Consider the following 16,967-nt stretch of genomic DNA (forward strand, 5'->3'; position numbering starts at 1 on the left):
AGTGTTCAGAGTAAAGTTCGGATCAAGAGAGATTGTTTTAGAGATTGGTCTAAGTGTAAAAATGCCGAAACTTGGGATAAATATAAGATAGCTAGGAAAGAGGCTAAGAAGGCGGTGAGCGAAGCGAGAACTCAAGCATTTGAAGGATTATACCAATCTTTAGGTACCAAGGAGGGGGAGAAATCTATATACAAGCTTGCGAAGGGACGAGAACGAAAGACAAGAGACCTGGACCAAGTGAAGTGTATTAAGGATGAAGAGGGTATAGTTTTGGTGCAAGAGAGAGATATTAAGGATAGATGGAAGAAGTATTTCCACAACTTATTTAATGAAGGATATGAGATCTTACCAGACTCTAACAGGTTAGACATCAGAGAGGAGGACCGAAACTATAACTATTATCGCCGGATTCAGGAGCACGAGGTGAAAGAAGCGTTGAAAAGGATGAGTAATGGCAAGGCAGTTGGGCCGGACAACATACCTATTGAAGTGTGGAAAAGTCTTGGCGATAGAGGAATTGGGTGGCTCACAAAACTTTTCAACGAGATTATGAGGACGAAGAAAATGCCGGACGAGTGGAGAAGAAGCACCTTAATTCCAATCTATAAGAACAAGGGGGATATACAAGATTGCGCGAATTATAGGGGAATTAAGCTAATGAGTCATACCATGAAGTTATGGGAAAGGGTAATTGAGCGAAGATTAAGAAAAGAGACTCACGTTACGGATAACCAATTTGGTTTTATGCCTGGGAGGTCGACTATGGAAGCGATCTACTTACTTCGACGCGTGATGGAGCGATATCGGACGGATAAAAAAGACTTGCACTTAGTTTTCATTGATTTGGAGAAGGCGTATGATAGAGTACCTAGAGAGATTTTGTGGAAAGCCCTGGAGAAGAAAGGGGTGAGGATTGCCTATATTAGAGCTATCCAGGATATGTATGAGGGGGCTTCGACTAGTGTGAGGACGCAGGATGGGGATACCGGAGATTTTCCCATAACAATAGGACTGCACCAAGGGTCAACCCTAAGTCCTTATCTTTTTACTTTAGTTTTGGATGTACTGACGGAACACATCCAAGAGTTAGCACCGAGATGTATGCTTTTTGCAGATGATGTAGTCTTGCTTGGTGAGTCGAGGGAGGAGTTAAACGGGAGGCTAGAGACTTGGAGGCAAGCCTTAGAAGCGTACGGTTTCCGCCTGAGTAGAAACAAGACGGAATATATGGAATGTAACTTCAGTAAAAGGAGAAGTGGGTCTACCTTAGAGGTGAAAGTTGGAGATCATATCATACCCCAAGTTACACGGTTTAGATATCTTGGGTCCGTAGTACAAAATGACGGAGAAATAGAAGCTGATGTACATCATCGTATTCAAGCTGGGTGGTTGAAATGGAGAAGAGCCTCAGGTGTTTTGTGCGATAAGAAAGTACCACTTAAGCTGAAAGGAAAGTTCTATCGGACAGCAGTCAGACCGGCAATGTTGTATGGTACGGAGTGTTGGGCGATTAAGAGCCAACACGAGAGTAAAGTAAGCGTAGCGGAGATGAGGATGTTGCGTTGGATGAGTGGTAAGACTAGACATGATAGGATTAGGAATGACATCATTAGAGAGAGAGTGGGGGTAGCACCTATAGTAGAAAAGTTGGTAGAAAATAGGCTTAGATGGTTTGGACATGTAGAGAGAAGGCCCGTAGACGCCGTGGTAAGAAGAGTAGATCAAATGGCGGAGAGTCAGGTTAAAAGAGGTAGAGGAAGACCTAAGAAAACTATTAGAGAAACCATTAGAAAAGATTTAGAGGTCAATGAGTTGGATCCAAATATGGTCTTTGATAGAACATTATGGCGGCATTTGATCCATGTAGCCGACCCCACTTAGTGGGATAAGGCGTTGTTGTTGTTGTTGTTGTTTTGTATATTGTGCATTTATATATTTAATTATTAATATAATTTCTTTATTAAAGTATCTGTATCGTATTTTAAAATTTTCATGTATCTGTACACTACAAAAAAACACGTTATTTCCGGCGGCTAAATTTGGCTTATTGCGGCGGTTTTAGCCGCCGCTATTAACGAAACTGGCAGTTCCCAAAACTGCCGCAATTTTTGCTGCCACAAAGTTTAAAATGGCAGTTTAGTGCAAACCGCCATGTGAACTGCCATAATACGCGTTGGTGATAACGGCGGCTAATTTATCGAGTAAAACGGCGGTTTCAGCCGCCGTAATGTACAATATTTCAACAAAAAAATTAGAAATTAGTGGCAGTTTGAACTGCCGTAATATACGATTTTTAAAGGAAAAAAGTAGCACATAGTGGCAGTTTGAACTGCCGTAATGGTCATTTCATTAAATAAAAAAAAACTGAAAATTGCACTGAAATAACACAATTACTAGTAGTAATATTAATTATTTTCATACATAAATTGTGATATTACATAACTATAAAATCTGTAACTGAATTTATATTGTATACATGCACTATAGTTGAACTTCCAACGACCTCTTCATACTTGCTCCCCCCTCTTGCAAAAAGTTGTATTCCTCATAAAGGAATAGTCCCCTGCAAGTTAAAGAGACAATCACAAAACTACTAAGCATTAAAACTAGTCACCATAGTTAGTACAATCACCATAGTATATTTCAAGAGCTGCTGATGCTTCAAAATGTATAACCAAAAAAATAATATTGACATACTATGAATGGGGGATGAACATAAAGTTATCAATTCTAGCACCAGGTGACCTAAACAATATCAACACTAATAGAACAGAAACACTAAAGTTGTATGGAACAAAATAGAACACAAACTCTAAAATAATCAATATGATGACAATATAATCACTTTAGTTATAGCCAAAACATTACTTTAAGTGTAATCACTTCAGATTGCAAATCCAAAACCCAATAGAAAGCAAATTCCAAGAAGAGGTAAATAACCAATACCTTAACGATCACTACCAATTGATGGACCCCCCGCTCTCTCCTAGAAACAATGGGCAAAATAATAAAACATAGTCACCTACTAGATAAGTTCAACACAAGAAAAACAAGTGAAAATGTTGATGGAAAAATAGAAATTATAAAGGTATAGCATAATATAGGGAATTCATAAAGGTATCAGGAATACATTTCATACCTACTGCACAGTCTTCACTGTGATTTCTCACGGCAATTTTGGAGGTGCTGACAGTTGAAGGAGTTCTATACTTCTATGGGACGAGCATAAAGGAAAGTATTAAAAGTATAATATAGAATGAACTAAAGTAGTACCTATGAAGTGAGGAAAAATAAAGCACTAAACTAGTGGTTATAAATGCTAACTAGTAAAAACATGAGCTAATATATTTACAAGATGACAAGAACTTCATCACAGGAGAATATAACTGATACAAACAGAACAAAAAATCAAAATCCAAACACTAAAGCTAACAATTTCAGAGATCTGCAATGTTCACTGAACTAAGCAAAATCAATTACAGATCATATAAAAACAACATTAACTACTTTGACAATTAAAACATAAAGGGCTAGGAACAACTTGCCAATAATCTTTCATTTCTTGTAGTCAATTCGAACAAAACCAACCATATAAATCAACTTTTCTACATTCATTTGTGTAAACGTGAAAAGGAGAAACAATAAGTTTCAACATAATAGGAAGCAAAAGAATCCTTCTGAAAACAGTATGAACAGGTTCTATTAGATAATCATCGGGCAGGATGCATTCAAAATCAGTAACTGAAAGGTAACATAATATGTAGCATTCACAAAAACCTTTCTGAAATATATCAGTGCCAAAATCAATACAAATATCACCAAGTAACATGAGTTGTGAGAGAACCCAAAAAATTATATGTTGTGTTTGGTTCTATATTCAGCTCAAGTGGGTCTATTTAAGTACACCTTGTTCAAACTAGTAAATACATGTCAATTAGATGTAAAGCAGCAACACACAACATTATAACCCTGTAGGCTGTAACTACAATTTTTTTTTTTGACGTTATAACCCTATAACTACTTGCTGCAACACAAATAAGCTAATTTATGAACTAAGCAAATTTAACATGAGAATTTCATTAAAACCTAATTTTCTCATACTAATCACAATACCCATTAATCTCACATGATAATTTCATTAAAACCCATTTATCTAATATTGCATAAACCTAACGATTCTTTCAACTAAGCAAACTTAACAAATCTAGAATAAAGAAAAAAAATACCCAGATCAGTATCAATTTCAATTTTTTTCTCTAAATCCAAAACAAACAAACAAAAAACCCAGAAAGAGAGAGGGAATAAATCACCAACAAAAAATCGAAAAGAACAAAGATCAATAATTTACCTGTCCAAATATTTAAGCAGCGATGATGTGTCTCTTCAAGAACCTGAATTTAACTTCAAAAACAAAGATTTAGTTAAATTTAGCTATTAGTGAAAAATTAATCTAGGGTTTCAGCAATACCTGACAACAAAAGCAAAACTACTTCAAAATAGATTATCCAGATCGAGTGTTTGAGAAGATTTGACGAAGAGGAAGAAAAACCTTCAAAATAGATTCGTTGGTTATAGATGGGTTTGCAGTCGATTAATGAGTTCAATCCGAAAAATGGGTTTGAGAAGGAATGGGCTCGATCTGGAAAAGTGGTTCGATTAATGGGTACGATGGTTTGAGATGCAGACAAATAGTATAGAATAGAAGGGTTTGATATCTAGATCTGTGGAGTAGAAGAAAAGAGTTATGGAAAAATAAGAATAAAAGAAATACAAAAAGGTATAAAGAAAAGTAATAAAAGGATAAAGAATTAATGAAGAAAAATTGGAGGGATTTTTCCAAAAAAAGAGGGGGAAAAGAGGATAAGTAAAATGTGAATACCGGCGGGTCAAAATGCCATAATATTACACGCATAAGATGTTGTTAATACTGGCGGTTCAAACCGCCGCAATTAACTGTGAATATTGGCAGCTCATAAAACTGCCGCAATGTACCGTTTTTAGTGGCGGTTTTAAAGACCGCCATAATAAAACTGCCGCAATGGACGCGATTTTTTGTAGTGGTATCATATCAAGTACCTGGGTCTCATAGCTTGATATCAGCAAGTAAATTCCTTTTTAAACTTTAGATCTTAGAGCATTATTTGGATGAATATCCACATATATAAAACAAAATAAGAAGAAACACAAACAAAAAACTTCCAAACCAAGCCACATGACATCTACTTTATAATGCTTGCATAGCATGTTACAATCTTAGGCCTGAGATGATTCCTGTTGTTCAGAATTAGGGGGCTGAGTAGCAGTTAAATGTGTAGGAAGGAAGAGTTTAGTGATATTATGGATGCAGTTAAAGAAACAGAATGAAGTAACTAGTAAGAGAAACAGGTTGATGATATACCACTTCTAGAACTCAGGGAGAAGAATCTAGAGAAGTGTCTCACATCCAACAACACCGGAAAAGTGGAATATGAGTAAGCTCATGTCAACTGTGGATGCAATGACATGACAAAATAGAGCAGTTAAAAACAGCAACATAGTTGGAGTTGATTGTTGGAAAGGGTTAGTGTTTAAGCCTTGATACTTTAGGAGCAACCTCTGTAACACATGATTTTACACATGTACATCTTCATTCATTCCTTCAACAAGATTGATTCTTCTCATACATTGTGCAATATGTGCTCTGCGAATTCTTTGACAACACAACACAACTTAATAGGACTAGTGCTGCTGGTGTGCAGTGCGCATGGTGAAAGGAAATAAACCTCAAGACCTATATGGTGAGGGTAGCTTTTTAAACAAACTGATTTTTACATCAATTGGTTATGAAATTTGTCTTTTGTAAACAAGTTTCGTAAACTGATTTTTAGAAAGCAATTTTAGTGCTGATTCTGCTGAAATTGGTTATCAACAAACATTTTGTTTAGGATAACTAATTGTAATTCTATAAAACTGCTAGTAAACGAGTTTCTAAACCAACATAACATTGTATACAATTATAAAACTAAGTAGTAGGTTTACAAAATGATGATACCGAATTTCAGATGCTACATTAGCTTGACAGCACAACAAAACCAGCTGAGTGCTTATTGCAGCAGCAGCAGCATTGTCTTCACTCTTTGCTTAGAATAAAGGTTTAGAACCGTAACAGTTCACAAGGGAAATTACCAAATATCAAAATGAATCAACAATGGCAATTATGCCAACTTCCAGAATCATCAAAATAAATAAACAGCTATAAAACAAATAAATAGAAGCCAGCTCCAATTATAAAGTTTTATCTTTATAAAAGGAAAAGATATATAATCATGAGCCTAAAGTTCTCAAAGTAGAAAGAGATAGGTTTATCATTATAGAAGGAAAGATCTATAAAATGAGGCAATTGCTTAGCTTCATCCTAAAAGCCATGAGCTTAGAATCCTTAGGTGAAAAACTGAGTGGTAAGTCACACAGATTCACTACAAACATCAGAAGAAATGAATTAGATTACATTTTCATTCTAGAAAACCCACTTTATTTCTGCGGACTGCCTATGTCTCTTTGATCAGCATAGTTGTCAGCCTAACCACCCAATCTGCATATGTTGTCTGCACACATGAATTTTCCAAAATGAATTATTAATCATCTAAAAATTTCTGATCTTTTCAGAAGGAAAGTGTATTTATTCAATGAAATTGAAGATGCAACTTGAAAGAATCCCATTGGGTGTGAATAATGTGCATAGTATATCAATATTCAATAACACATGAAAAATGAATTGCAAAAAATACAAGAAAAATGATCAGATAAGTGAAATGAGCGGTGGATAAAAAAAATGGTAACGCAAGAAAAATGATCTGATAAGTGAAATGAGAAGCAGATAAACAATTAGTTGCAGTTAGTTAGAGAATGATTACTTGTATAATAAGTAATCATTAGATAGTTAAGTGTTAGTGATCTCATGTTTGTCACACATAATAAGCTAACATAGAGACACTCTTGTGTATATATACAACTTGTACTAGCTTATTTGTGGTGAAAGGATCGATTCATCATATTATATAGAGTTCGGTGAAAGGATTAAAAGTAGGAATAGTGGTCATAGTTATTCCTGGATTTTTTATTTTATTTGTGGTGTTAAATTTAATCAGATTTCATTTAATTCTAAAGAAGGTATTTTCCGCTATGGATCATCTGTGATCAATTCCATCCTCTTCCCAACAAATTCCTAAGCTATGATTTGATTCTAATTGTGTTTTTTTCCCTATTGAGATTAGCTTTAGCAACAGCAAATCAGTAACTCACAACCGGTAAATAAGTAATTGTTTGAGATTTCATGCAGTAGATCGATGTGATATGGCATAGACAAGCATCGTATCACTCTAAGTTGGCTTTTTTGTTGAGTTAGACTCAAACTCAAATTCAAAAGTACAAATAAAAAGAATCCATAAGCAACCAGCACTACAAAGTAAACAATTTTACATTGATTTTCCACATATAAACTAACTATTGAAACATACGCAGTATTCTACTCAATTAATAAGGAAAACAAAACAGAATTCAATAAACTTTTAGGTCCTATATACTTTTTTTCTCTCCTAGAGCTCGCTCGATTTGGATGAACAATTACACATATACGGAGCTTGTTTGTTCGTATTTGAGTGTTTTCCGAACCCTCTCCTAGATTTAATTCCTTTTAGTGGATCAAATCAAGTACCCCCTTGCAAGCCACATGAATGTTAGACCTGAGCTGCTTGCTGTGGTTCCAAATTCGGAGGCAGAGGAGCAACAGTAGCAGCATTTGAACGTGTAGAACGGAAGAGGTCTAGTGTAGGACGTGAGAGTTGATACACTAATTCAATGCAGTTGGTGTGGCAGACTAAAGTAACTACTAAAACGAATGAGTTGATAATACACCAATACGAGATTTGAGAGACGATTATCAACAAAAGCGTCTCACATCCAACAACACCAGAAAAGTGAAAGATATATTTAGTAGCTGGCAAGCTAATATCAGCTGTGGATGAAACTGCGTGACAACATAGAGATGTCAAAAACAGCAACATAGTTGGGGATAGTGGTTTAAATGGGTTAGTGTTTAAAGCTTCATACTTAGTTCCAGCTAAAGTTACCAACAACCCCATAAGAATAAAATAAGATTTGTAATTATGCGTAGTCATTCTGTTTTGATTGGAGAAAACAAAAATAGAAGAGAAATGTATAGTATTTTATTTTCTGGAAAGAAGCAAAAGATCATAAACTACAATAAAAAAAAATAGGGGAGACGAGAGAGAGAGATATAGTGTATTGTGTGTATTTTGTTTTGTTTTGAAAATGTGTATATAATTTTTTTTTTTTAGGGTATGAGTATATATAATGACTATGTGTCGGTATTGTTCGTTAGGAAATTAGTCACATACGCTAGGAAATTACTCAAAAAATACATACATGTCGAAAAACGACTGCAAAAAATACATACATGTCGAAAAACGACAATCCAAAAAGCTTTTTCTTTTGTCTTTGTCCACATCAAAAAGAAAGACAGAGAAAAACCTTGACTATTAAATTATATGAACTTCAATTTATAATTTAAAGGTAACTAAATTTTTGTTGTTTATATCACATGAACTGCGCCGCCACAAATGCATGACGAAATCTTGGAAAAGTATGCTTCTTCGTGGTATGATTTATAAAAAAATTTGTTGCACGCGCTATTATGCTTTGCTTTTTTTTTTTTTTTTTTCCTCTTTCTTACATGTTCACTTGATTTTTTTTTGACAAAAACAAAACGATATTCATTCATTCAAATTGATAGAGTACATCAGATATAAACATCGCTAAAAACGTAAAGGGTGAATCTGCGAACAAACTCACAGCACCCAAGTTAATAGCATAAAACGGCAAAATGCCTACAAAAAATATGATAAAACATAAGTCACCGAAATTCACATGCTTCCGGATCTGCAACGTTGACGACCAAATCATTTGTTGAATTTGTAATTGACTGATGCCGATCTTTCAATAGGAATTAAACGAACACCGCGACAAGACGCAAAATCAAACGCCGCACAAGACGACGAACAACACAACGCCGCACTTAGACGACGAAATCACAAAAAAACACAAAAGAAGAAACTTGATCTATGTGAAAACCACTTATTTAGATTGAAAGAAAAGAGAAAAAAGATGTAGATGGGTGATTCTAGGTCAAAAAATGATCTAAAACCACCCCTCCTCGATGAACGAAGGGGAAAAAAAGTTTAGAGAGAAGTTGGAGTTTTTTAAACGTTCACTTGATGTAGTTGGTGTAACAGACGAAAGTAACCACTAAAATGAATGAGTTGATCATACACCAATTCGAGAACTAAGAGAGGATAATCCACAAAAGTGTCTCGACCCCAACAACATCATAAATCAAAGTCGTTTTTATGTAATTGCAGACTCGGCTCTAATGTAAAAATGGCTCTTAATAAAATAAAAACATAATTCTTTTTATAAGATTAGAAAAACTAGCCGTTTACCCGCGCAATGCGCGGGGAAGTTTTGTTGAATGGATATCACTAATTATTATAGTCTAAAAAATTGTTCATTGTACTCCCTCCGTCCTTATATATAAGCACCCATTTGATTTTATTTTTGTCCCTAAATGTAAACCCTTTTCCAAATTACTAGATGCATTTATTATTATTTTCTTAAACATGCCCCTAATTAATACTACTATCTTGTCTTGAAATATGAAAAGTCAAATTTAATACACATATAAACAAATGACAATTTCGTGATATTAACACATATAACAGACACATTAATTACACTGACAACTTTTCTTAAGAAATGTGAAAAAGACAATGGGTGGCTATATTAAAGGACGGAGGAAGTATATTGAAATGAATGTAACAAAAAAATAAATACTCCCTCCGGTCACTATTATAAGCAAAAGTTGACTTTTTAGGTTCATTCAATAAATGATGTATGTGGTCTATATATAGGCTACATACATCATTTATTGAATGAATCTAAAAAGTGAATTTTTGCTTATAATAGTGACCGGAGGGAGTACATTGAAATGAATGTTGTTAATTTATTATTGTTTGTAAGGAATTTGAATGCAAACGGATATTGGTGACCCCATCAGTTTTATGTTGTTGAAAAATAAGTGACGTAGAAGAGAGTTAGACCAAGAAGATTGAATTACAAAAACTTCTTGAATTTTGCTCTCCACCCAGCACATTTTGCTCGCACCCTGCAGTCATACCAATTATGCCCTTGCGTAAGTTAACTCACGTTGCGCAAGTTAACTCACGCTGCGCAAGTTAACTCACATAATGTTCCTGTTTTTGAACAAAACCCATCAGTCCGAACTCCAACCACCATTTTCTTTCCCTCCACCTTCAAAAACCTAAAAAGTGAGATTTTTTGGGTCTAAATCATCATCCCAAATCATTGCAAATCGTCAGGAAGCAAGTTTCAACGCTCATCAAGCATCAAATATCAGGTATTGTACCATCTAAACTCATCTCATTTTGCTGGTTTTCCTGCTTGGTTCGTCTGGTTTTCGTAGGGACTAGGGCATGGTACGCAAGTTAACTTGCGCAGGTTAACTTGCTGCGCGACTTAACTAGCGCAACTGCATTAGTGCTGCGTGACTTAAGTCACGCCACTGTGCAGCCATGTTTTTTGAATTTTTTGCGCCACTTTTGTTCTTGGTTAGCTTGTTCCGCAAGTAATTTATTTATTCTTCCTTTGTAATTTTTTTTATTCAATAGATATTTAGGGAGATGGTTGACAAAGTCGCGGATGATGGCGTTGAACCGAAACCGGCCAAAAAAGAAGGTTCCGGCGAAGGTTCCGGCGATGTTAAACCAAGCTTTAATTTCAAACCATTTAAAGTCCAAATTCCAATTCAAGCTCGAATTGGTAAAATTCAAGAACCTAAACCGGTACCTACCGGTGTTATTTGTGCAGCTCATGACACCGCCTCATTTTTTACAACAAATGCAAGATGGAGAGAGCGAGAAGAGTTACTTACTTGGGTTCGCGGACAAGGGGTGAAGGCCGGATTTGGTGTTTGTATAGATAAATCCGTTATAAAAAGGTCGTACTTGACGATGCAATGTGAAAGGAGTGGGGTATACAAGCCACCTAAGACAAGGAAGAAACCGAACCTTGAAGGCATTGGCTCAAGGAAATGTAATTGTCCGTTTAGGTGTAATTTTGATGCACCAAGTCGTATTATCCAATAATATTGTTAAACTGACGTAATTAGGTTCAATTACGAGCATATTAGGGTTTGGACCCAAACTGCATTCAATGCACATCAGTACAGCATTATGATGTACTGATATATCAGTAGTGCGTGAGTTAACTCACGTAGTGCTTTATTTCATACATGCCTATGCGTGAGTTAACTCACGTAGTGTTTTATATCATAAATGACTATGCGTTAGTTAACATGCGCATAGTTTTACACTTGCGCATCTTAAGTCACGCAACGTTACTTAACTAACACATAGTATTACACTTGCGTTAGTTAACATGCGCAAGGGCAAAATTGACATGGCTGCAGGGTGCGAGCAAAATGTGCTGGGTGGAAAGCAAAATTCAAACTTCTTTAATGTTGAATTCACATAATTGGGCCCAAAATACTCATTAGTGAGAACTCCAAGGAAGTGGCACCCCCAAGTAAGAAAAAGAAGAAGCAAGTGAAAGATCATAGTTAGTTGAAATAAAGAACGAACATATAATAAATTAACATATACTCCCTCTGTTCCTTTTTAAGTGTCATTTTTGGAGAAATTTTTTGTTCCTATTTAAGTGTCACTTTACATAGTTCAATGCAACATTAAATGTTATTTTACTAATATTACCCTTATTTATTATTGTGGAGAGAGAAATATATGTAATGAGATATTAAATAAATAAGGTTATTATAGTAAAAATAGAAATTATTGTATCCAAAGTAGCAACATTTATTGATTATCTTGGTTTGTGTAAAATGTCAAAATGTGACAATTAAAAAGGAACGGACGTAGTAATTCTTAATAATATTGTCATTTTTCAAACCCCAATACTCCCTCCGTCTCACAATATTAGTCGTTTAAGGTTTGTGCACGATTATTAAAGAAATGATTAATTGTGTTGATTTCAATGGTAAAATTAGGAGCATTTACTAAAACACTCTTATTAATTGTAGTTAGTGGAGTAGTTAAGTTGGATGAAATTCAATAAATAAGGGTATAATAGTGGAAAATAAATAAATGTCGCATTGGTATTGTAAAGTGACAATTATTTTGAGAAAAAGAAAAAAAATGCTAAAGGGACAATAATTGTGAGACGGAGGGAGTAAAATTTATGGGAAAAATAAATTTGTACTCAAACTACTTTTAAATAAAAGAGAATAACAATTGTGTTAGAGCAAATAATACCATGGGAAATAGAGAAACATGTATCCAAAAAAAGAAAAAAGAGAAACCACTCAACTTACATATTCATCTACCTTTCATTTTGTTTACATATATCTATAATCAAATTTATGAACTTTTATGTTCCAACATCATAAATCTCTTAGAGTATAATATGTGAAGAAGAAAAAAAAAAACGCAACTAAAAATGCATGTCAAATAAATCCATAATTAGACTTGCACCACTTACACCAGCTTGTGCTCCAAAAAGAATTGCTGCCACCAACCGTTTCATGTGCCTACTTCTAAGCCAATTTTCTAAAATTTTAGAACAAAACAAAGGTAATAAAAAAAAATTGAGCATGTGAAATAGAAGTAGAAAAAGAATAAAGTATACGTTAAACCTTTTTGTCCGCTAAGAACCGTTTATTCCTTCTCATGTATATAAGGTTACATTGATGACCATGAAATATGTATTTACATGTGTCAATTATGCGTATATTCATTCGTATATAAGGTTACATTGATGACCATGAAATATGTATTTACATGTGTCAATTATGCGTATATTAATTCATGTAGTACTTTAAACATTTATTTCGCCTAGGGCTGGAAGTGTCAACGATATTGCTTCGGGCTGGTGTGCTATATGGCAGGTGAGGCCATATAGCACGGCATTTACATGGTAAATTGATTTTATCTGTAGATAATCAATTCGTAGTTATTTATTGTTTTAATTTTTTTCTTTTTAAATCCATTTATTTTTTTTGATTTATTTTGATCATATGAAAAAGGCTAAATACATCATAGAGTTCTTTAAATTTAACATTTGAATCATATTAGTCATTTTAGTTTTAATTTGATCATTTATGTCAATAAAAGTGTGCACTTAATCCTTTAAGTCATAAACTGTATGAAGTATTAACTTATTTTCATCAAACTTAGTTAAAAAGTGCTTTTGTAAACGTTTATTGATAAGTTTGTAAGTCTAAATTCATCACTCTCAAAATTAGAATTCATAAATGTAATTATTCCATCTTAATTTAAAACAAATTCAATTGATTAAATTGATTCATAATGTTGTTGATGAAATATTTATCTATAAAATTAAGATTGAACTTGAAAAGTAAAAAAATTAAACAAATTAATTTGATACAAACAATAGATTTAAAAGACCCCAACATTTATTTATCCTATAAAAAAACATTCAAACGAAAAATAAAAGTTAAAAACTAGTCATCATGAGCTTAACTCATTTAGTATGGATAATGCATAAAATAAAATATGCAAGGCACGGGTTCAAACCCCGACCACCATAAAAAAAAGTTAAAAACTAAAAAAACCAAACTAAAAAATAAATCACATAATTGTAGCATTCATGCGTGTGTGACGACAAACAGTGTCGTAAACTTTAACATTTTTCTTTTTCTATGCCCTTTTACGCTTTGATTTATGTTGAGTTACTAGGAGCAGATCACCCGCATTACTCCCACAACTATCAAATAAACGAGTATTACAGATACTCGTTCTCACAAGCTAATTGGACGGGGCAATTAAACATGGTTGGCTTTTGCATTTTCCAAAACACTTAGTACGGTTATTATCACTTTTGAGGAAGAATAATAGTGATACTCCCTCCGTTTCTAAATATAAGCAAAATTTACTTTTTAAGTTCATTTATTTATTGATGTAGGTGGTTCATAATATGGGCCACATACATCATTAAATGAATGAACCTAAAAAGCAAATTTTGCTTATATTTAAAAACGGATGGAGTATTTATTAACATTCAATATTAACAAGGGTAATTTTGGAAACACGTCTATTTTGTTAGGAGTATTAAATAAGAATGATTGGATTTCTTAATAAATGTGATTTTTTTTTTTGAGCAAAAATGTGATTTTTTTTTATTGCTTATATTATGGAACAGAGGAAGGACATTGATTTCATCTAATAAAAGAGTGAGTGATTGAGTATTTAAAAATTAGTTTTGCACGTTCCTCTACCTCGCGGGGCTCTTTAGCTGAGAATTTGAGGGTTACACCAAATTTTTTTAGAAGGTCCAAATCAACCATCGAGAAAGGGATACCGAGGTAAGGAATATTCTTAGGTGTACATAAGTCGTCCCAAACCACAAGGCATATTTTGCACATTGTGGGTCTGATTGGCAAGCTCACTAAATGAGCTTATAGCTTATAATTCCTTTGGTCTCAAATGTAAAAAACTTTTCACTTTTTAGATTCATTCAATAAATGATGTATGTTGTCTATATTATAGACCACATACATCATTTATTGAATGGATCTAAAAAGTGAAAAGTTTCTTACATTTGAGACCGGAGGGAGTAGCTTATAAGCTCGTTTGACAAAAAAAGTTCTGTTTGGTAACGGTTTTTTACAACGAGCTTATAGTTTATTTCACGAGCTTATAAGCTATTTTTAAGAAGCTAATCCAAGTAGCGTTTGAGTTTATATCTTATAGCTTCTCATCTTTTCTTCCATTTTTGCCTTTATTATTTTATCTAAAATCCAATTTTACCCATTATAATTTATTACTACTCTTATAATTTTTTGGTCGGCTTACTACTCTTATAAAGAGTAGAGTAGTTACTACTCTTATAATTTGGAATAACACATTAGTATAATAAATATGCTTATGACCTTAAAATACAAATATGCCTCGTTAATACATGTACAATCATCCTCTATACATACAAATGCAAATGTTCAAAATGCATAATCCACATGGCATTCCAAAATTCTCTACACATACAATTGCCACATGTCCTATTTTAAGAAAACATATCACAAACAAGTTTTTTGTTCTACTGATAACATTAAATGGTTGACTATGCTAATTAATTCACATTAAAATATAATGATATTTCCTTTGATTTTTTTTGAAAGAATATTTCCTTTGATTTGAAACTATTGACTATGATCCTAAGAATTTTTTTTGTCTTGAAACCGCGTAAAGACAACAATAAAATATCATTAAGTGCATTTTAATTTTAGTAACTTTTTCAATTTGTATGGTCAACGAAAATATACTTGCCCTTGTGCTATAAATAGTTTTCATGCTCAATAATGCTTTGCCATTCACTGCCACTCAATCATCCGTATCAAATTTCTTTCTTCTTAAACAAGTTTGAATTTTCTTTGAAAGAAGATGCTATTTTTATCATGTATAATTTTCGAGTCAGTATAAATGAAATACAAGAAGTCATGACAACATCATATAGATTTTGTCTCAACATTACAGATAAGATTAAGATCAGACCTGTTGATCATGGATCTGTGCCTTATTATTCCTATTTTTGTTACCCATCCTTCAGTTTTTCTTTCAAAGAGTTACAAATATGAAGTTATGGTCGGTGAGTTTCGATTAAGTTTATTAAATTTTATAAAACATAATAATATGATATAAAATATTTTTAAGGTCAATATTTAACTGCATAAGTTTGTGTAAATTTTCAACGTATTATTGGAATGCTGCTAAAGTTGAGGTTGAAGATGAAAATATTTTTTATGGTGTTATGACGAATATTATTTCTATGGATCTAGAAAATAATGAGTTTGTTTACTTCATTAATCTTTGTCGATTTATAAAATCTATATTTCACGGAATAGTAACACGAAAATGTTTGTGATATATTTAGTTATTGATTCAAGTGTATTCTCCATGGCCATTATGTGGATGACTTGACTGATTTTATACTGTTTGGATCTTCTAACAATGCATGTGTGGTGGTTTCCTTGGAAAAATTAAGTTATCAAAAGATAATTAACAAATTTCACAAATTCAAAAGAAAAAAAATTAACACTCAAAGCTAATATATTTAGTTAAATCCAGGTATACCTATAATATATTTAGTTAAATATAGGTATACCTACTATTCAAAATCATGGTAATTATGCCAAGATGTTATTCAATCCAAAATTCAATGTTGTTGAAGAGTTGAAATTATTTTATTAAACCTAAATATAAAATAATTTATGTTTTATATCCAGGATGTTGGACAAAACATTTTAGCCTTACAAGGAAACCAATCCAATCCAATCAAATGATTTTTTTTTTATACAAATTTAAATGAAATTATAGTGACATTAAAAACAGAATTGTTTTGACTTTTGCTTAAATTGGAATTCAATTTTTTTTTTTTAAAGGACACCGTTCAAATAGTTGTGATTGATGAATAGAAAAGACACGGGATAAATATTTATCACTGATACATAAAAAAAACGAGACAAGTATTTGTCACTGATCCTTCAAAAAAAAAGTATTTGTCACTGATAAATATAAAAATATAAACAGAGGGAAAGTATTTTTCAATGATACATAAAAATTGAGACACATATTCATCACTCATAAATATGAAGAAAAAAATGATGGAATAAATCTTTGTCATTGAAGCATAAAAAAAACATGAGATATACATGTGTCAATGATAAATAGAAAGAAAAAAAAAGGGACAAATAATTTTCATTGATACATAAAAAAACACAAGACTAATATTTAGTTCTGATACATATAAAAATATGAACTAAATACTTTTCTTTTAAAAAATATTTTTTTAAAAAAAAAAACCAA

General features: G+C 32.9%; 1 protein-coding gene and 1 long non-coding RNA gene across 3 annotated transcripts; one reads left to right on the forward strand and one right to left on the reverse strand.

The window, feature by feature from the left end:
- Nucleotides 1-2,394: 2,394 nt before the first annotated feature.
- Nucleotides 2,395-5,059, reverse strand: LOC146938849 (uncharacterized). Of its 2 annotated transcripts, none has more exons than XR_015031430.1 (5): nucleotides 4,469-5,059; nucleotides 4,349-4,401; nucleotides 3,140-3,212; nucleotides 2,947-2,986; nucleotides 2,395-2,563 (listed from the first exon to the last, which is right to left on the reverse strand). It is a non-coding gene; the product is annotated as an uncharacterized LOC146938849 (long non-coding RNA). The 2 variants fall into 2 exon arrangements; XR_015031431.1 differs by having other exon boundaries at nucleotides 2,947-3,025.
- A 5,695-nt stretch (nucleotides 5,060-10,754) lies between these two features.
- On the forward strand, nucleotides 10,755-11,219 carry LOC146938850 (uncharacterized). Its single transcript, XM_085749693.1, has one exon. It carries the CDS (start codon nucleotides 10,755-10,757, stop codon nucleotides 11,217-11,219), a length of 465 nt encoding a protein of 154 aa, XP_085605819.1.
- The last annotated feature ends 5,748 nt before the right edge of the window (nucleotides 11,220-16,967 follow it).

The sequence above is a fragment of the Medicago sativa genome, chromosome 3, assembly GCF_051527215.1.
Source record: "Medicago sativa cultivar Bolivia chromosome 3, Bolivia_mono, whole genome shotgun sequence".
NCBI classification, from domain to species: Eukaryota; Viridiplantae; Streptophyta; class Magnoliopsida; order Fabales; family Fabaceae; genus Medicago; species Medicago sativa.